The sequence below is a fragment of the Rattus norvegicus genome, chromosome 3 (assembly GCF_021556685.1).
Source record: "Rattus norvegicus strain SHRSP/BbbUtx chromosome 3, alternate assembly SHRSP_T2T, whole genome shotgun sequence".
NCBI classification, from domain to species: domain Eukaryota; kingdom Metazoa; phylum Chordata; class Mammalia; order Rodentia; family Muridae; genus Rattus; species Rattus norvegicus.
The window spans coordinates 137,554,905-137,576,602 of record NC_141536.1 but is presented as its reverse complement, the minus strand read 5'-3'; the positions used below and the strand labels follow the sequence as shown (position 1 = coordinate 137,576,602).

At 36.8% G+C, this 21,698-nt stretch overlaps 1 protein-coding gene across 2 annotated transcripts in view; it reads right to left on the bottom strand.

Moving 5' to 3' along the window:
* Cst5 (cystatin D) overlaps positions 1 to 21,698 on the bottom strand; it is a 58,763-nt gene that overhangs the window by 1,868 nt on the left and 35,197 nt on the right. Inside the window, exons 2-4 of one of the 2 annotated variants that reach the window (XM_087653636.1) lie at positions 12,069 to 12,197; positions 6,376 to 6,442; positions 2,066 to 2,322 (exon numbers count right to left, since the gene is read on the bottom strand). In XM_087653636.1, the coding sequence (XP_087509762.1) occupies positions 2,066 to 2,322; positions 6,376 to 6,442; positions 12,069 to 12,197 (453 nt within the window). Of the gene's footprint in view, positions 1 to 2,065; positions 2,323 to 2,592; positions 2,651 to 6,375; positions 6,443 to 12,068; positions 12,198 to 21,698 lie in introns of those variants that run through there. The other variant, NM_001108961.2, reaches the window with a different exon arrangement.

The window sequence follows — 21,698 nt, the reverse complement described above, 5'->3', positions numbered from 1 at the left end:
CCAGGATTGCACAAGAGTAATCTCTAGGTTGCACATGAGACTACCTTCACACAGCTGATTGTGACTTCAGACATGGTGACAGTGGTTTATTCTAGGAAGGCTTCAGGCTGACAACTCACCTTCAGCTATAACTTCACCCATGCAACCCATAGAATGTTTATTCCCTCAATTTACAAGTAGTTACCAAGATTCTTTTCTTTACTTGTCAGGATAATGGAGGATATTTTCTGCATGAAGATATTTTAGGCTAAAAAGGAAGACGGCCATAACTACGTCTCATCTTCGTGCAGTTGTCTATGACAATATTTTTCAAGTGTCTAAAACAATTACACACCTTATATTTGTTTGTATTTAGAGATGTTTAACCCTTTTCCCATACCAGGCATCCTAGATTAAACTTGTGAGGAATGTAGATGATCAAGGGGTGAAGTTCTTAGAAACAGGACTCTAGTTATTGCCTGGAAGAACCAAGAGGAAATTTGTTGATGCTTCTGTTCCTGAATTTCCCTCCTATAAAAATTAGACCACATACAATGTGACCTATAGCTCCTACAATTTCCTACAAATTGGCATGACATACAACATGGTTCAGCACGAACCATTATACCTGGGTAGGATATAATATGTTCAAATATGTAATATTTGCAGATTGCTGCAGCAGAATAAGTAGGACTGATATCCAGTCATAATTTTCAAAAAGGAGTTGTAATGATATATATATATATATATATATATACATATATATATATATAGACTATGTTGTGGTTGTGTTGCTATGGGCTGATTGAAATTGAACATAATCTTTACCATACAATCCTAGTTTTCTTTTCAAGCTGACCTGGGAAGTGGGTTTTGAAGCTGGTTCTGACCTCTCTCGTCTTTGTAACTTCTCTATTTGGTGAAGGCTTTCTCTATGCTTTAGAGGAAGAATCCATGAATGTCCTCTCTATGTAGTGGTGGGGTCAATATCTAGGCTTTGGCCATGATATTTTCATCTCAGGATAATGGCACCATCTCCAAGGTTTTTCCTCAGAATACCGAGGGCCACCAAGTGAAAGTAAGTAAGTAAGTCTTATGACAGTTTGAAAGATTAGTGGATCTAGGAAGGTACTTGCCTGGCCACTAGTGTGAACTCTGAGGAAACATTAGAGCAAAAAGACAATTGTTCTAATCAGTTGACAGAATCATGTTCACTTACAGATAGTGATTCCTCAGAAACTTGTCCCCATAGGATTATTCTGTTGAGAATTATAAAGCACCTGAGCAAGATAAAATGGCTACAGTGCCACTTGGCAATATCATTATACACAGAAGATATAGCTGAACAAGCCACAGATGGATCTTTACATAATGTCAAAGTCAGGAATGCTGAGTAGAGTCTGTTAAAGGGAAAAATACTGAGCAAACTGGACAAGGATGTCAGCCAAAGCATGAAATATCCATCATCACACATCAACAAATTGAATGAGTCTACAAATTAGGTAACAGCATGTATGTTGATACATGAATTTTAGATGGAATCTTGCACATATACAGAATTTCTTTACTTCAAGAACTGCTCACTAAAGAAAGTATTCAGTTTGGGTGCATTAGAAAACTAATGCACATAATCACCCACTGCAACACACATACACTTGAGAGACAAAGAATGGACCAGGGATGGCTGAATATAAATAACATGTAGGTGACAGAGCTGTGTGGAGTAGCACACACCAACTTGTAACTCATGCTTTCTTCTGAGCTTCATAGGTCTCTCTCTCTCTCTCTCTCTCTCTCTCTCTCTCTCTCTCCCTCCCTCCCTCCCTCCCTCCCTCCCTCCCTCCCTTCTTCCCTCTCTCCCTCTCAGGGCAAACATGCATGCATATAAATAAGTTTAAATATTTAAAGGTCATTCAATGAGAGTTATCTGTGGGGACTATTTTTTTTTGTGTTGTCTGCAATGAGGACATTCATCCCTTGGTCACACACAGGTTAAAGTAACATAGGGGAACAAGAGAGTATTGGGCAACAGCAGAGAAACCTCTAAAATAAAAAGCCATCTAACTATCCCTTGCTATGCACCCACCTGCTGGCTGGCGCTCATCACTCGTATTGGCCTGCTAAGGTACAGGTCATTGTTCATATCATTGTAGGTTTTAACAGCAAAGTTGATCACTTTCTGCACCTCCTTATCATTCGGGTCAGCGGGCTCTACTCCACCCACTGCCACCTGCTTGCCTTTAGCATTAGTACTGGCTGCAGGGTTCACAGTCAGGGCCAGTGTGAGTGCCAGAGCAGCCAACAGGGGTAGCGAGGGGCTCAGCAAACTTGCCATGGTTGGAGCTTTAGAGGAGCAGAGAAGAAATGATCTAGATTGAGCCTGGTCAGTTGCATGACTTTTTAACCTGAAGAGTCAAGCTGCCCAGGTCCTCCTCCACCCCACTTTTCCCCACCCCTAGTTCCTCCTTGTTCTATACTGTCTTATTCATCTGATTCACCCTTTCTTCTACATCTGGGCTCTCTTTTCATAAGTCCTAGCCCCCTCTTTTTGTCTCATCTCCTTTCCATTAGCACTTAGTTCTTCTCCTTCCATTTTCTCCCCATGGATCTTGCTGCTAAGTGCTCCTTCACTCATGTCACCTTGGTCTCTAAAAAAAATCCTTCTGGTTCTGAAAAGCATGTAGTCTTGAGCTTAAGCTTTATTAAAGAGATAACGATAAAATACAGGTTGGTTCCTCGAGATCTTTGCAGGTCAAGTGTATCCATTATGTCAAGAACTGGAAACCCACAGTTCAAGGATGTTATTTCAGAGTTTCCAGAAACAATCAGCCCTTTCCTGGGGTAACTTCTTTGCCAAATATACTGAATTAACCTTTATTTGAAAAAAGGGCAAAGATGTTCTTTACAGGATTCACTGGTATCCACCAGGACAGTCAATAAATGAATTTCCTAGAGTTTCTTCCTGTGCTCGAGCCTCTAGAGCATGGAAATAGATTTAGTGACTGAGTCCTAGACATTACAGCATGCAGCCTAGTATAGAAATGCTATGAACCTATGTAGAGTTTAAAAATTTCTAGTAGACACATTAAAATATATGAAGTAGATGAAACTTTTTCAATATATTTTTATAACAGCATATTAAATGTTATTTTACCATGTAGATACAATTCTTAACAAATAGCTTATGTTCCTTGGTGACTTGTGTGCTAAATCTTGGAAGTCTGTGTTTGTACTGTTATGACAGATAGTCCTTCAATCCAGACCTATTTCTAGCACCTCATGTCTAAGCCCTGAAAATCATGATATAGTAAAATCAAGTATTAGGCTCTGTTCTGGGGACAATGGAATAAGTTTAGGGAAGTATACGTGCTCTTCTTGCTGGAAATAACAGGGAAGGATGGTGAAAGGGAGATGGATACTACTGTATACTCATGGAAGGTGGCTTTTAAGATTCTAAAACACAGAGGTTCTGTCTAGGCCATTAAACCACAACCCCAGGCAGAGAGAATGACCCTGATACATAACAGGTCTTGCCTCTTTTAGAAACACAGCACAGGAGAGCAGGGAAGGAGGCTTGTAGGGTATCTCACCCTGGCAGGTGTGAGGACCCAGGATCAAGCTGAGGAGAAGAAAAGTAGATGAAGACGAATACCAGAGCATGGTCTGTTCCTGCTGCTCTGCTCAGGGAGACCCACTGTGGCCCTGGCATTGTTCTTTCTGTTAAGAACACTTACCTATTTTTACTGAACTCAGCATGAATGAGATATGTTTATCATAAGATGAATGCTCTATTTTACGTATGTAGAGGTATCTTAGTGAATGTATATACCTGTGTCACCCCTCCAACAAGACTAGATAATGTGCTCAGAAAACTTTCTGGTGCCCCTGATCTCACCTAGACCCTATCTGTGCCTGATTCTTTGATAGTACTCCTGCCTTAGTGTTTTGCTTTGTTTTTTGTTTGTTTGTTTTTTTTTTCTTAATCAAATGTCAGTGTGATTATTTTGCCATGAACCACAAGACTTGGTCCTGGAAACATGCTAAGGACAGCAAGGTAATGAAGGAAGAACAGACACACAGACACCTGTAGAGTGAAGCAGGAATCATGGAATTCTGTAAGCACTACCCTGCAACCGAGAACCTTGGTATATTTGTTAGGTATGGCACAGGGTTCGGTGATGGGTAGTCTCAGTTGGAGATCTCTGTAGAAAAACATCCCAGTCTATAAACATCCTGTAGGAGGAAGCTTTAGTTTCCAGTCTTTGGACACAGACCAATTTTCATAAACAATCATACTTGCACTCCAAAGAAAAGCTTTGCCATTTCTCCAAAGCCTGGGGCATATTGATATTGGCACTGCAGATGTTTTCATGGGTCTAACACTTAGGAAGTCTTCCACATGGCTGTGTTCATATCAAAATACACCTTTTCTCAGAGTTTTGTTCTCTTGGGGTTTCACCTGCTCCATACACTTTTTTCTTCATATGTATGAAATTGCTCTGCTCTGTATTTTGTGGGACTGTCCAGCCTCGTCTTAGGACAATGAAGGGAAGGGTTCACATATGGCCCAATGAGTGGGATGGGCAGGGGATATTCTAAATAGATATTTGGTTTCATTTATTCTCTTTATCTCTACCATTAGTAAAGAAAAATGATTCTGTGCCAAATAACCTTAAATGGAATATATCCGACTTTGTTAGAAACACCAGGTGGCTCCTATTTGATTAAGTGTCATCAAGGTCAGGTTTAAGAGTGGAGGGAATGAGCTGACTTCAGCTCTGCTCTGGACTGGAGGCTGGTAATAAGTGAGGTCACTCCATGAAGAATAAAACAGGAGGTTTTTAACAGCTCTGTACATAAAGATGTAGGGGAAGCAACAGGTACTGATATAGATGCTATATAAATGATATAGAATATATAGATGGAACAATCAATGAAGATTGCTGTTAGAAACAACAAGTGCTCAATGTGGATGAGACAGCCTTATATCAGAGGGAAACTTCCTAGGACTTGTACAACTTGTAAGGAAAAGTCAACACTTACTTGAAAGCTCCAAATGACAGATTTACTTTATTAGGAACCAATGTACTTAGTGACTATAAGTGGTAGCCACTTGTACTTTATGGTTTAGAAACCCTAGATCTTTAAGCGTTACAGTAAAGCATCATCAAAGTCTGGAAGACAGCACACTTATTTACAATATTGTTTCCTGTATAGTTGAAGCCCATATTGAGACCTACTGCTTCAAAATATTCATTACAAAATATTACTGCTCAGCAACAGTGCATTTTCTCACCCAAAAGCTCTGACAGAGGTGAAATAGAAGATTACTGAAGTTTCTAAGTCACTGATCACATTTATACTGTTGTGGATCCACTAAAATTCAACACAAATCCAATATAACTCCAACATCAGATCAATGTAAATGACAAAAATCTACTGTAATGAAGCTGCTGCTGCTTGATCAGGACCTCAGCACAGACTACGTGGTTGAACTATGACCCTGAAGTGACATAGTACAGTATACTTAAAGGGTGGAACCATAAAGCAACAGTGAACAGGGTAGGTTATGAAACTGTCTAACCATATTTTGACATAAGAGTTTAAATAAGGGAATTTCCATCAATCAGGATAGGATTAGGTTCCTGGGCCTGAGAACATGACACTGTCAGCAAGACGGAGAAGTTGTCCTTGGTATGTCTAGACTCAGAAAACTGTTTCTCTACAACCTGTCCCTTTGATATTTGGGTGCAGACAACTGTTTGTTTTATTTTCTTTGTTGTTGTTTTGTTTTTGTTTTTGTTTTTTATACAACAGAAGTTTTTCTGCTATTGGAAAAATTCCCAGTTCCCCTAGGGCCTGGGTCCTTGAATTTTATTTCTCTCTATGATTAGAGCCTGGAAACTAACTGATAGTACTTGGAATAAGTTTCTTTTTCTTTTTCTACAGCCCATACATCAGAGTTTTTTAGACTTGCAAGCCCTATGATTTAAGTGTTCTGTTTGTAAGGGGATAGTACAACAATCAACAATGATTCTTGGCCAAAAACACCAGAGATTTATGAGAAGTGATCAAAATATCAACATTAACAAGAGTTTTCCAAAAGCTGACCCCAGCCTTCATGGATGCCGTGGACAGGTCCATCTCTTCAGTTGAAGAAGCCATTGCAGAAGTTGAAGAAATAAGATACCTAGAATGATCAGGGAAGCCAAAGGAGAGTAATCTGTGTCTTCATGTGGGTAGCATAGGGAGGGCATGATGTTGGTGCAGGACTTGAAAACATGTACTTGTTTTCTCAGTGGACATGGTGGTCATGGTACTTTCCCTTTGGAGACATGATCATGTTCGGGTATATTTCAGCTTCGGTGGCATTGCACATGGAACATGCTTTCATACCTTGTGGACATGTTTTTCTCTTGTAAAATTGTACAGTGACAAAGATGCAACCAGGATCTACAGGCTCCTTGGAAAAAGACAAGCATATGTAGTTAGGATGAGATACTGTAAAATATCAGGGAATATACTGTTCATTAGTAATTACATTAATGCCTAGATTATTATCCATATGTAGTAGAAGAAAATCATCCCTGATCACATACTGTGTTATTTTTAAAATAGGGTATTTTAACCTTATACTTTAATATTAATACTTTCTTAACTCTTACTTCTTGTAACTATTTCAGTATTAGCCCCAAACCCCTCTCCTTAACATTGAGTGCATTTCAATTGTCCTTTATGTTGAAAGCCCATGGTCATTACTTAGGCTTTTTTGTTCTTGATATTGAATGGTAAATTCATCTACCTAGATGCATTAATACTCAAGTCAAAATTGATTTCAAACCAATGATCTCCATAATATAATATTTGGTGAAAGGAATTTATGTTTTAGTTTATTGAGAATTAGCTATAAAAGAAGTATCTCTAAGTGAGGAAAAGGTTTTTGCTATCTAGTTTTCTTAACAGTTTTTCTCAATCAATTGGGGCATTTCTTTAGCATTGCTAAATTTTGAAATATTTAATTTGGGTTTAAGAGATGGTTCAGAGGTTTTTCAAAGGGCCGAAGCTCCTGACAACCACATGGATGCCCCAAAGTCTAGTACTATAACTATAGCTCTAGTTATAAAAGTATAACAAAAGTACTAGTAAAAAAAAACTAACTCTAGTACTAAAACTATAACTCAAGTACTGGGTGATTAAACTCCGTCTTTTAGCCTCCTAAGGCACCAAGTATACACATAGTAGAAAAACATACATGCTGGAAAATCATCCATCACATAAAATAAAACTTTAAGAATATATTTTGTTTAAAAATAAAAAACAAACCTGTTTAAATATTTTGTGGACCTATTTCTAGAAAATTTTGGTAATTATTCTTTGCTAATTATTCTTATGACAGATAAGTGGATTCATTATGCAGTATCCACTCAAACTTAGTTTTCAACTGAAGGTAAGGTAAAGTTCTCTGAAGGAATATTAACAGTTTATATACTTCCTTAAATTTGGCTTCATGAATTGAAACAGGAGCTACAGATTCATTATACCTATAGCAAGATAGCAGCATATAAAATTGTATCAAATATCATGACTAGCTACACAAATTTTATAAAACAAAAGATCAATCAATGGAACAACTTTCATGAATTTCTTATCCTAAGAAAATAACACAGTGACGCCTATTCTTAAGCAGCCACTCCTGTGATGAGTCAGAAGTAGCAACATCCGGGCACCCTCTATAGCTGAAGAGTTACCACCCTGTAGGAAGATGATTGTTTGTATTATTTTTAGCAATAAAATGCTTTTTTAACCAAGAAGTTCACATTGTTTTTAGGATGAAGCACAAAGAAGAGGCTGTACTGGCTGATTTTTTGTGTTAACCTGATGAAAGCTAGAGTCATCAGAGAGGAAAGGGCGGCAGTTGAGGAAACACCTTCATAAGATCCATCTGTAAGCTATTTTCTCAATTAGAAATCAAGGGGGGTGTGTTAGACCATTGTTGGTGGTCCCATCATAGGGCTTGTAGTCCTAGGTTCTTTAACAAATAAGATTGAGCAAGTATGAAGTAAAACAGAAAGCAGTATTCTATACATGGCCTCTGCACCAGTTCCTGCTTGAAAGTCCTGCCCTGCTTGTTCCTTGAGTTCTTGTCCTAACTTCCTTCAATGATGAATAGAAGTGTAAAGACTGTTTCTGCTTAAACTTGCTTTTTAGTCACATCAGTAGTAATCCTAATCACAGACTTCATTACATTGTAAATATAACTTAATATATACCAGGAAACTACAAGTTCTTGTGATATTATGTATTATTATATTCACTTTTGTTAATATTACTAAGCTTTGCCTATAATTATGAATCATTATAAAAGAAGTAATTGGCTCTTGGAGACATCTGCAAAATTTTTGTATATACACCCACACATAGCCTTTATTTACAAATAAAATTTGATAAAGAATGTTTGTCTAAAGCAAGCAAAAATAATTTTAAATTTTTATTACTTTTTTGTAAAATATATTTTTATCATATTTTTCCCCTTCATGAACTTTTCTCAGATTCCTCCACGGTCCTAGAAGTCATTCTTCCTACTCTCAAAGGAGAAAGAAAATCATCAATATCACCCAGCTACAAATTTATGATCTATTCAATATGACTTGCCTATATAGATATAATTGTGCAATGGTGGCAAAAATGTTATGGGAGTAGCTAAACACTATTTTTCCACTTCTATCATGTTTAATTTTTGTGACATCACAGGACCCATGGAAATAATAAAGAAAAAATAACATAATTACTTGGAATTTCATAGTACTCAAATTAAGAACCTTTCTAGTCTTAGCCCCAACTCTTTAAAAAAAAACTTTTTCTTTCTCTTTTTCTTTTTTCATTGGATTTTTTATTTATTTACATTTCAAATGCTATCCTCTTTCCGAATTTCCCACCCATAAACTCCCATTCCATCCTCCTCCCGGTTCTTCTATGAAGGTGTTCTACCACCCATCCACTCACCCCTTCCCGCCTCCCTGTCATGACATTCCCCTACACTGGGTGGTCCAGCCTTGGCAGGAACAAGGATATCTCTCCCTTTGGTGCCCAACAAGGCCAACCTCTGCTACATAAACAGCTGGAACCATAAGTCTGCCTATGTGTACCCTTTGGATGGTGGTTGAGTCCCTAAGAGCTCTTGTTGGTTGATGTTGTTGTTCTTTAGGGGTTGCAAACTCTTTTAAGCCCCTCAATCTTTTCTTTAACTTCTCCACTGGGGACCCCATTCTAAGTTCAATGGTTGGCTGTGAGAGTCGGCCTCTGTATTTGTCATGTTCTGGCAAAACCTCTCAGGAGACAGCTATATCAGGCTCCTGTCAGCATGCACTTCTTGGTATCAGCAATATTGTCTGGGGGTTGTGGGTGTATGTATATGGGCTTGATCCCCATGTGGGGAAGACTCTGAGCCAAGCACTTTTTAAATGATTTTCAGAACTATTCTTGCAATGGAACCCATGCCTGATACCAATAAACTGGCCAATAATCTGAAACTACAAAGGTTTTTGGCTCTACATTCCGTTAAAGGAACATAGTAATAAAACACCTCAGAATGACACATTGCTATACCCATAGATCAGTGTATACTTCACCCTACACAGAGAAGCTGCTTCTTTCAGTAGATGAGAATAAACACAGAAATCCACACCTATTTAGCACATTCATTCTTTGAGAATTTGATAAACATATGCAATGTGTATATATCTTATTCCCCTCCTACTTCTCCTGGATGCCAACCGCACAACATTCATATGTCATCTTCATGTCATCTTTCTGTAATCCACTCATTCTGTTCCGTGTTGCCCCTATGTACATGGGTGTATGACCATCCGCTGGAACATGTACAATATACCAGAGTTCATATCCCTGAAGAAAACTGATTCTTCATCCAACAGTAGTTTTCAGTTGCCAAATATCCTCAGCTAAGAGTATGGCTGCCTATGTTGGAATCATGACTCTTTGATTTTGTGTACGCCTTTTATATAAGCAAATATAAGCTCTCTGACCTCATGTGTGCAACACTCCCATCATGTTGGGAAGATACACTTTCACAGCACCTCTCCCCTAATGTATAATTTTTCAGTTCCTCTTCTAAAATGTGCCCTGTGCCTTTTGTTGAGTGTGTGTGTGTGTGTGTGCCTAGTAAGTAACACACCATCAGTATCAAATGTAGAGTGACATAATCCAGAAGGCAGCATACACCCCTTATATTACTCTGCTCTGACTTCTAAGGGTCACAACTTGATCAACAACATAAAGAATCATAACATCTAGCTGACATTGGTACTGGGCTTGTTTGATAACCCATGATATCAGAAAAATATCTTTTTCTTTAAGTTAAATTCCTTTAATATCATGTATGTACAGAAGCTCCTAAAATATTAGGTGATAATATGGACTTTTTAATGTCCTTAGTATGGTAAGGTCTTTTGCATTCCTATCTTTGGTCCTCCACACCTGTTATCACTCCACTATTCTATTCTTCCCTCTATATCACCTGTTTTCTGCTATCATCTCCCATTTTTAGTATCTTTCTTCATCCCTTCAGTGACCTCTTTCTAGTTTTCTGGCTTCTAGTAGTTCTCTTCAATCACATATATCTTCATATTTGACACTAAGAAGTATACAAGAAAAATCATGTAATATTTGTATTTGGGTGCTTGAGTGACCTTACACAGTATGATTTTTCCTCAAGCTACATTCATTTATGAGGAAACTTCATTTTTCTTTACATATGAGTAAAATTTCATTGTACATGCGTACCACAATTTCTTTATCTATTCTTCAGTTAACAGAAATCTTAGCCTTCTTCATTTAATAGCCAAAGAATTATTAAAACTCATAATTAACAAAAGGATCATCTAAATTTAAATGAGTCAAAATCCATAACAGACATGTCATCAAAGAAGTTAAACAGATGGCAAATAATTAAATAAAAATGTTATCCACATTGTATGGCTTCAGAAAATTATAAAACAAGATAATAAGGAGATGTTATCACATTCCTGTTACATTGGCCAAAATCTGGCCTACAGATAGCACCAAATGCTGATGAGCATGCAGAATGTCTGGGACCCTCTTTCATTCATGATGGAATTGCAAAGCAATGCAGCATCTCTGTAAGGTAGTTGGGTTATTTCTTAAATAGAAAATTAAAAATTCATTCATAATATAATCCAGGAATCATGCATCTTATTCTTTCAACAAAGGAAAACCTGAAATAGATGGTTCATCAGCTTTATAACTTTCTATCTTGAAAGCAACTGGTATGCCCTTTAGTGTATAACCATATAAACTAGGCTAAACTCAGCTAAAGGCACAATGGAAGGAATAAATTTTGACTCACAAAATACATCAAAGAAAGCCAAGTACACGTGTTATAGTAAAGGAGCCAATATAAAAAGTGTACATTCTACTGAATTTCAACTCTACGGCAACCTGAAATAGGTAAGTGGCAGGTGGCAATAAAAAGACTATAGACTATGCGAAGCATAGAGGAATTTTCTGAGCAGTGAAATCAATCTGCATGATGTTACACTAATTAATCTGTGTCATTTGTTACATGTTTGCCCAAAGCTACATATTTCGTAGCCTTTCCTAATTGATTTGAGGGATAATGAAGTTTGGATAAAGATCTATCCTTTACAGCAAATTAACCTTTTAGGAGAGAAGAAGTAAGAAAAACAAGCATAGCAAAACTCAGTCTGTCACCAAAATATTAGCCTGGACTTCTCCTTGGAGACAATAGTTGTCTGTATACTGCCAACCCACAAGCACCATGTTCCTTTGAGGCACTGCCTGGCAGAGTTCTTACAAACATATTAAAACGTGGTACCTACATAGCAGGAAACCCTGGAAGATCTTACCAACTGACCAGATCCAGAATAAAGTAGCACCAGATCCTCCCTGCTTAGTGAAGTCACAGGAAGGCTGGCTGCTTAATTAAGCTTGATTGCTTTATCTATTAGTTGCTTAATTAACTTGTTAAATGAAATAAATACACGTTTAGTAAGAAATAAGTGATTTCTAGTCACCATGGAAACCCGGCTTACCATTGACTTCCTCATCCCAGGCAGCATTTGTGTTGTGTAATTGGCAATTGGCTCTATTACAGCAAAATTTTGGCAGGATTCTCCAGTAAGGTGAAAACGGGAATTGGTCCTTGCACTGTGGAATGGGGACTATAAATAGAAGTATTAAAAAGAGAGTAGTTTGGGGTTGGGGATTTGGCTCAGTGGCAGAGCGCTTGCCTAGGAAGCACAAGGCCCTGGGTTCGGTCCCCAGCTCTGAAAAAAAGAACCAAAAAAAAAAAAAAGAGAGAGTAGTTTGATTGAATAGAGAGTCTTAGTGCTTCACCAAAGTAGGGTTAACAAGGAACAAGTTAGGATGAAGTATTTGGAGAGACTTGCTTTGACCAAAGAAGCCATGAGATGGCCAGATTTGCAGATTCACCTGAAAACACATCAGACTTCTAAATTCATTTGATGGAATTAATCTGAGACTAAGTTTTTTGAACAGTTCAAGACAATGCTTTCAGGAGTAGCATTGACTCCTGAGACCTCATTCATCTAGGCTAATCCTCCTCAGTTTGTCTATTACCCTTTGTCACATAGGGCTTACACCTTTGTTTCTAATATCCTTAGGAATGAGTGAGCCCTTAAAAACCTTACCAGGCAGTGGTCATGTTATTTTAAAATGGTATCTCCTTGGAACAGGAATAGGGATATTCTTGCTTTACTCTAACATTAGGACTTTCTATCAGTGCAGGTTTGGTTTACCAAGATGTATGTTGTTTAGATTTCTATTTAGCCAACCTGTTCTTTCTTAGGTATATATAAATAAAATTTTCGGTGTGGGGATTGAAGGGGCTCTAGCCAGATTGCGTCTGGCAAACATGGCTTCTAGCAGGTCTTGCCCTTCTCCACCATTCCCTCTGTTTAGCTAAAAAGCATTAGAGTATATCCCTAAAGCTATCGCCCAAGGTCCATTCCATTATTTGGCCAATTCCTCTTCCTGAGATTGATTACCACAATCCAACTCTCAAGGCATTGATATCTAGCAATCAAAAACTTTTCAACTTGCCTAAATGGCCCTATGGCCATTCAGTTGCCCCATGGCCAACCATAATTAAACACCCCATCCTAATAAGGCAAAGGCAATAATCACTATGTATATTTTCAGTAGATTCCTCCTGCAAACACTCAAATATCAAGGTTTGACTATATTGTTGGCAAGCTCTCAGCAAGTCTTGAAGTTGAAAGGCAAATGGGATTGGAAGAAATGTAGCCAGAATCAACTCAAAACAGGTGTAGCATGCATCCCTTTGTGGGCTGAAAATATCTGATGGTGAACACTGGTTACTTTTCATGGCAATTCATTCATGGCTCTTTAAAAATGGAATTTTTAAAAAAAATTCCATTTGAGGTTATTCTCATTACCACTGTCAACATCATGCAACAAAATAGATTTCAGATGGATCTTGATCTTCATATTACATATTTAAAATAGGAGGAAGAGCCTAATTGGTATAGGAAACTGCAATGTGCTCTGCACTCTTTTGCCACTTACATAATGGAAAGCAAAATCTGCCTCTGTGTGTAAAGGGTTCTCAAAATATTTCAACATAATTCAGATGACAGACTAGCTGGTCCCTTCGAAAGTAAAAAAAAAATACCAATGCTTTTCTCAGCCTTACTGTGAGGCAAAGGCAATCTTCCCAGGACACAAAATCAAGAGCAAGAGCAGTGAGATTACCTGCCAGTTGAGGTTCATTTTAGAAAAATGAACAGTAAGGCTTGTTATCAACCTTATCTTTCCTGTCCCAAGAGATATGGTGAAAAAACATTATCATATTACATCTTCAAATCTTTCATTTCTAAGGGGAACTCCCCACTGCACAGTTCCACTATATCTAATAGAACAAACTGAGATGTTGCTCATGTTCAAGACTCTAGTCATCCTAGGGGTTCCAGTAGACATTTCAACCTCTGTTAGCTCAATGATGTTCCCTTTGGAGTAAGCTGGATTCTATTAAATTCTTCTCATTAGATATCAAATTAGTTGTAACCTAGATTAGATTAAATAATTTTCCCCGAGGCTGACTTTCCCTGTCTCTGTCAATACCCTGATGAAACAGAACCTTTCAGAGCTAATGTATCCACTTTAGTATTTGCTGGAAAACCAACTGCCTGAGGATATAGTTAAGTTAAAATATATGACTTAATAGAATACATGTTCATTATTGCTCATCTGTCCATGTGTTAACAGTCATTGCTGTTTTCTTTTGGCAGATCTCAGCTTAACAAACATGAGGTATATAGGTCTTAGGCATGAGGTCTATTGATATATTCATGGTTCATACCAGTCACCCTATTATTTATGTTGACTGCCATTGGCTGTAGGGAATCAGAAACCAATGCAAGGTCAACAAAAGAGAAACTAACTTTGACTTTCCATGAAAGAAGGTGCACATGTGTCCCATAATTTGCACTTACCTCAAAGGACTCTAACAAAGTGAATGACACACTTATAGTTTCCATGGGTGACTGAGCATCATAGAAATACTGCTTAAGAATAAAGAAAGCTTTCCCCTTTCTTCCAAATATTGAAGGATTCATAATCTAAAATCATATACACATTGGATAGTTCAAAATTTATTTTAAAAAAGAAATTTCACATTTGTGTTTCAGTTTCTTCAGATTATGATTGGCAACCTATATCTAAATCACTTAACACCAAGCATGATAACATGTTACCTATTAAATACTTCCTTTCTGAGCCTGGCTGCAGGTTTTAGAATTTTTTTAGTACATAATAGAGTTTATTCAGAGCATAGGGATGGGAGTTATGAGGGTAGTAGGGCCGAGAGAAAGAGAGAGAGAGAGAGAGAGAGAGAGAGAGAGAGAGAGAGAGAGAGAGAGAGAGAGAGAGAGAGAGAAGTAGAAGTTGCCTATGAGCATGTGGAGAGAAGGGGGTGGGGAGAGAAGAAACCGGGGGGAAGAGGAGAAGAGAAATAACAAGAAAGAAGAAGAGCAAGAGGAAGTTTTAGAATTTTTAACTTTATGAAAATGTACATAGACTCTACACTTGAGCATTCCTAACCTAAAAATACAATTCCAAATTTTAATATATTTACTAATTGTTTTATGTATGTGCCTGCATTTATGTAATTTATGCATATGCATCATGTGCAGGCCAGGTACTCCGAGAGATCAAAAGACATATACTATCTCTCCTGGAACTGTAGGTAGAGACAGTTGTCAGACACCATGTATGTCCTGGGACTTAATCTGAGGCTCTAGAAGAGCAACCTGTGGTCTTAACCATGTGAGCCATTTTTCCAGCCCCAAGTCCAAACTTTATGAGTGTCACCTTGGTCCTCAGGAAATACAAACTGTGGAAGTGTTCATTCATATTGTCCATCTATAGCTTAGTACTCACAGTCACTTATCAGTATAAACACCTATGTGACTCTGAATTAACCTCTCCCTTCTATAATAAGAAGCTTCTCTGATCAAGAGCTACACAAATCTGTAGCTATAAACACAGTTGTTTTGAAAAGAGGTTGACAACAATGCTGAGGGAAAATAGTAGAAAAGGGGGCAAAAGAATATAATAGCAGGGTGATCAGGAGGAATCCCATGAAAATCTGGCCTCTGGAATGAGTGGCCTGTTAGGCACATGAGTTTATAGAAGCTATAACCATAGCACATGACACATGGCAAGATTTATAGCATGAAAAACATCCAATATGAGTCATGGAAGGGCTTCTGATTCTCTGAGCTGAGAAGCTCATGGCACCTGATGAATGCCAAAGGAAATTCTATTTTCTTTTCAGAGTCGAGTCAGCCATTGGTAGCTTGTCTATGTCCCAATAGAGAACCCCATATTATGTATATCTGAACAATACTAATTAGATATGGATAACAAAACTACATGAAGGTGAAAGGTCAATAGGACAAGCATTTGACAAGATTTATGGATATTTCAAAATTTATTTAAAAAAACGATCAAATTTGTATTTCAGTTTTTTCACATTATGATTGGCAATGTATATCTAAATCACTTAACAAAAACAACAATAACAGCAACAACATCAAGAAAAACAGAAGCATAAATAGGAAAAAATCAATGTAGAAAGGAAAAAGAGATGGATAGGCAAATCAGTCAAAGCTGGTAAGACAAAAACAGTAAAGAATTTATTTAGGTTATTAATAGTTTGGAAGTTTACTGTTACCTTCCTATTACCTAGGGAAACCATTTATGTATGTGAGTGGCAGAGTATAGGAGTTTGGCTCAAAGGAAGTATGTTCTGGAAAATAGTCCCATAAGGTCCTGCTAATTTCTAGGTGTGCTGAGTCAAACAGAGTCTCCAGCCCCAGGTGACATCTGAAGTAAGCTTTCTCCTAATTTCTGTAAATCTATGAGTGGTCAATTTTAGCAATTTTATGAAGATCTAATCATGATAATCAATCTAAAATGCACCCGGGGGGAAAGTCTTTGATTTCCAGAGTTAATGGAGATTTTTACTGATGCTATGTTTACAATCTGGCAGTGTAGCATATGCTCCACAGGAAATTTAGCAGAAGGCAAGTGCACCTCTATATTATTTATAGGGAAACTTAATTCCATTTTATTCCCTGGAGTTTAAAAAAATTCTGTTTTAATTTTTTTTGAGATTTTAATAAAATGTAACCATTTCTCATTCCTTTCTTCTTCAAAACCATCCCAAAATCTTTTCAAGTTCATGGCTGCTTATTTTATTAATTATTATTTAACATACACACACAAAAAAAAAAACCACACACACATGTTTATCTAAATATACAAGTAAAACAAACTCAGTTGTCTTATGGGCTTCCTAATATGTACTCAGAAAATTTTTACAATTATTTTAAGTGATGAAATAGAATTTTATGTGAGTAGACTATACCCTCTCGTTGCTTCCCAGACCTGTATGGCATTAACTTATTTACAAAGACATAACCATTACCAGGTAAAACTGAGTTCTTATGTTCTTGGCAAATGCTATACAAAAGTAGAACAAAAACCAGCTTTTGAAAAGAAGAGAATAAAATTAATGATGACTTTGATCAAGGCTGATATCATATTCCTCTTCGGTGAAGTGTGGAAATTAGGAAATCTCAGGGAAGCTGTTCTTAGGGAAGCAAGTTCCTCACAGTACCTTTTCTCATGTGAATGGAAGTTGGGTGCCTGAATTGAAAACTTAAAGAAGAATCTCGTAAGTTACATTCAATCACTCTGCAAAATAATGCTCCAAACACTACATTTGGATAAGAGGAACATTCTACTTGTGTGTTGGAAGTGAATTAAATTCTCTTACTTTTGGGAGTCTAATGGAATCGTTTCCTTGTCCCCATTTAAAAATTCATATATAATTCATATATAATCACATCATATAAACCTGAAAAGCCAGAACTGGTATACTTTGCAATTTATTTCTCTATATAATGAGTCACGTTATAGGTGACTGAATAAACTGTCAAAAAGACAAAAGGGGATTTAGTGTTCTTTTTAAAAACCCTGAGCAACTGTGTCCACTTTGTAGAATTTATTGATCTAGAAGTATCACTACTGTTTTAAATCTACACTTGGTGGTTTTGCAAACTACTTCTGATGGGCTGACCAGGAGATATCTCTCAACTTCTGCCAAATTGGCCAGTGGGCATGTATTTTTCAAAAATTATTAACTTTTTATCGGCCAATAAAAATGTATTTTAATGTTCATAAATTTAATGGAATTCATCAGCTCAGAAAATAAAATCTAGTTAATTAAACTAAAGGTTTGTAGACAACATTTTTGAAATGTGTTAGGTCATCCTGATGACTGTAGAAGTTCTTGCCAGTTCCTAGCTCTGTTATTTTTGTATGGGATTTTGGGAGCACATTGATTGGTGTTTATATTTTGACCTTGAATTTTTGAGAAAAGCTTTACAGGAATAAATTGGAGTACTGAAGGAGTAAAAACAAATAGGCCTCCAAAACTGACCAAGTTTCCAATGCCGTGCTTTCTTCCTACACTCTTGTCCTCCTGTACCTTCCTTATTGGATAGAACGATGGATCTAACCTTGTAAAACAGTGTTGTCAATAGACTTACAATTATAGATAGGCTCTGAGTTTAGAAACTCATATCCCTTGACCAAAAGATTATCATGATTGAGACACTTTAGAAAGGACTGGCAAAATGCCTCAGTTAGGAAAGTATGTGCCCCCCATCCTGATCACATGAGTAGCAGATGATCATATGATAGCAGAAGGAAAAAACTAACTCCTGGTAGAGTGTTGTACTCTTAATCACTGAGTTATCCCTCCAGACCTGTTTGGTTCATTTTAATTGAAGAAATGTATGTGTCAAATGTAGCTTATTTTACTGAAGATGGCAGATGTTCAATGCTTCAAAAAGACTTTTCAGAATGTCATATGTTGTTAAGTCATTTCTTATATAAGCCTAATTTCCTTGGGTCATTGGAGTGGACCAAAGATTTGACGTTTTAAAAATTCTTTCTGCTTGTAAATTATAAATCTTTCTCACTCTGCAAATATACAAAATACTGTATCAAATCAGATCATTGTATTTAACATGGTTATCAAATTTCTCAGGTAAAAACAACATTTTTAGTTTGTTTTCCAGTAGATAATAATGGTAGATATGGAAGAAAAAATAACCATTAGTACTGTGGACAATAAACAATTTTCTTCTTAATTCTCTCATTTCTACTAATTTTCTCTACTCTCTTCTTTTTCTGCCTCTTGATCTCCAGGTTGAATTTCTTGTATGGATTTTTCTTTAATGGATTTCTTCTAGTTCAGGATTCTTGATCAACTTTCCTAGGAATGAACTGGACATTTTAGCAAGTGCACATTTGAATTTTGCAAGTGATCAGAAAGGATCAAGATGACACACAGACCTTTACCTCCAAACATCACAGATGTGGCTCCTTTCCTAAGGAATGACCTTATAAGATTCTTGTGTACTCACTACTGAATTCTAAATTCACATGCTTTAAAGTTTCAGACAATCGATGAAATAAACAGTTTTTAATTGCTGGGATGAAATACAAAGAATGAAACAGAAAGGGAAGAGAAAGACAATTGCTTTATTATATAAGCTTTTTTGTATTACTCTTAATTATATCACTTCATAGCTGATCCTACAATGTGCACATGGACTTTCTCCAGTCATTTAATTTCTAGCTACTTTCATAGCCCAGTCTTCTGAAGAACAGATATTTACTTTTTGCTGATGCAATTAAAGAAACTAATTTCAACTTTGCAGCACAGGAAATATATGCAATTAAAATTACTCTGAACATTTTGGCCAGCAAGCAGAAATGGTAAAATTTTTCTTCAGCATTAATAGCCTGTGGAAGAAATCAGAGCAATTATATAAATTGGAATCTGTACTCCTAATCAATCCCTCCCCACACCAAACAATAACTCTCTGAGAAGAGGGTGTTTATGTAAAATCTTGTTTTTCAAAATCTGCGGTTGCTCTTATTTACATCTATGTGAATGTGTTATTGATTTGGGTCAAAGCTGGAATGAGGCAACAGACATCTCTGGGGTAATTAGGAGATGATAACATCATTTCAATTTTAAGGGCTTGTGACAAATCTTAATGCCATATTCTTTCCTTCTACCATGTATCATTTGCATTCTCTGCTATGGCTCACATCTGTGTAGGTGACAGATGCTACCATGCTTCTATAGCAAACCTATAGAGTCTCGTGTGCATTGTGCACATTGTTTTCCAGAGGACAATGTTTGGATGATAAGACCAGGATGCATAGGAGACATTGTTGGTTCACAGCATTTCCTCTTGCTTCTTTTGTTGTCTTACAGCAGTGCTGTGATTCCCTAAGAGAGTCAAACAACCTTAGCAGTTATTTTTGCTGCCACTTCCCAGTGTCTATCTGATCTGTTTATTTTAATAGTTTGACTAATGAATGGTCAGAAGAATGTCGACAAACATTCTTGCCTGGGTGAAAAATGCTATGCAAATAGAGGTAGCAGTAAATCTGTGGGTAAAGCCAGCATGAGTCAGGAGCTCCAGATTGAAGCCTCAGCAGAGGTAGACTGAATAACTTTCTCACATACAAACTGTCACATCAGTGCAGGCTGGGTTTAAAGACATTTTTCATGGTGAAACTTATGTTAGTGAAATAGTAAGGTACAAGTAATATTTGCTTTAGACTTACCTAAAACAGAGCCTAAGAACAATGATGGGAAGCAAGTGAGAGGCTTGAACAGCAATTATTCGGGAATATGGCCAAAAAACAAGAGGTGCATTAGTGTTACTGATTACCATATTCAAAAAGCACAAGTTTCTCATCTTCAGGCAGGTCTGGCACCCAGGAGCTTCTAGTAGCTACCATCTGATCATACCTTAATTCAGGCTTTGTTTCATGGTACTGACCCCCTTGTTGACTACTTATCAACTGTATATTAAATGCAGCTTTGTACTCAGTCTGCCTTCTTCTAAGTTTCTTTATAACCAAGGGTCCAACAGACAGCCTAAACACTGATTCTTAGTGTTTGCTAACTGGAGGGACCCCTGTGATCTTTGAGAAAGTTAGATACATAAAACATAAGATAAAGATAAAATGGCAAAATTAAAGTAGAGACCAATTTATTTGATAAACATAGATGCAGAAATCAACTACAAAACTTGTGCTAACTGAATTCAGGAATGTATTAAATTACAGCTAAATGAACTTTACCAGTATAAGATAGCACTGCTTCAAAACATGTGCATTAATGAATATAACTCCCCATATGGTTACAACACGTCTTTATGACAAAACTTCTGAAAACTGTTAGAAATAGATGGAAGATACCTGAAAATAACAGCCTATATACAAAAAAAGCCCTGTATAGCTAACTTTATATTAGATGTAGACAAATTCAGACCATTTCCTCTAAAATCATTAATGAGATAAGAATGTCCATTCTCCCTCTTTTATTTGATATAGTGTTCAAAATCTTAGCTATATAATTAGTCAAAAGAAAGACATGAAGGTGAATAAAAAATAGGAAAGAAAAAGGTCAAAATACACCCAATTTCAGATTATGTGATTCTTCCTCAAGTCTGTCTGAAAATTTCTGGACCTAAGAGAAACTTATAGTAAAGTTTTATGATACAGAATTAGTAATGATCAACAAAAACATTAGCCTTCCTAAATACCAATGATATTCTCTCAGAGAATGAAATTAGGAAAAGAATATCTCATTCAAAATCACTCCCAAAGTTAAATATTTTAGAAAACAAATAACCAAAATAGAGAGAAAGCTCTATTCAAAACCGTTGAAAAGAGAAATCAAAGTCAATAATTAGCAATAAAAAGACCTTGCTTACTCTTCATTTGCCAGAGTTTATATTACAAAAATGAGATCCTACAAAAATTAATCTACAGAGTTAATGCAATAACTATGAAATTTTTTGATGTTATATTTTACAGATTTAGAACCATAAAACAAAAGGAAAACCCAAATAGTCGAAGAAATCCTAAAAAATAAAAATACTTCTGGAGGTAATGTAATACTGACCTTCAAATTATACCACAGAGCTATAATGACAAAGACATTCTGGTACTCGAAAACCTCTGATTATCCATATCTTCCAGGCCCCATGCTCCTCTTACCCTATGTGTGGCTTGTCATG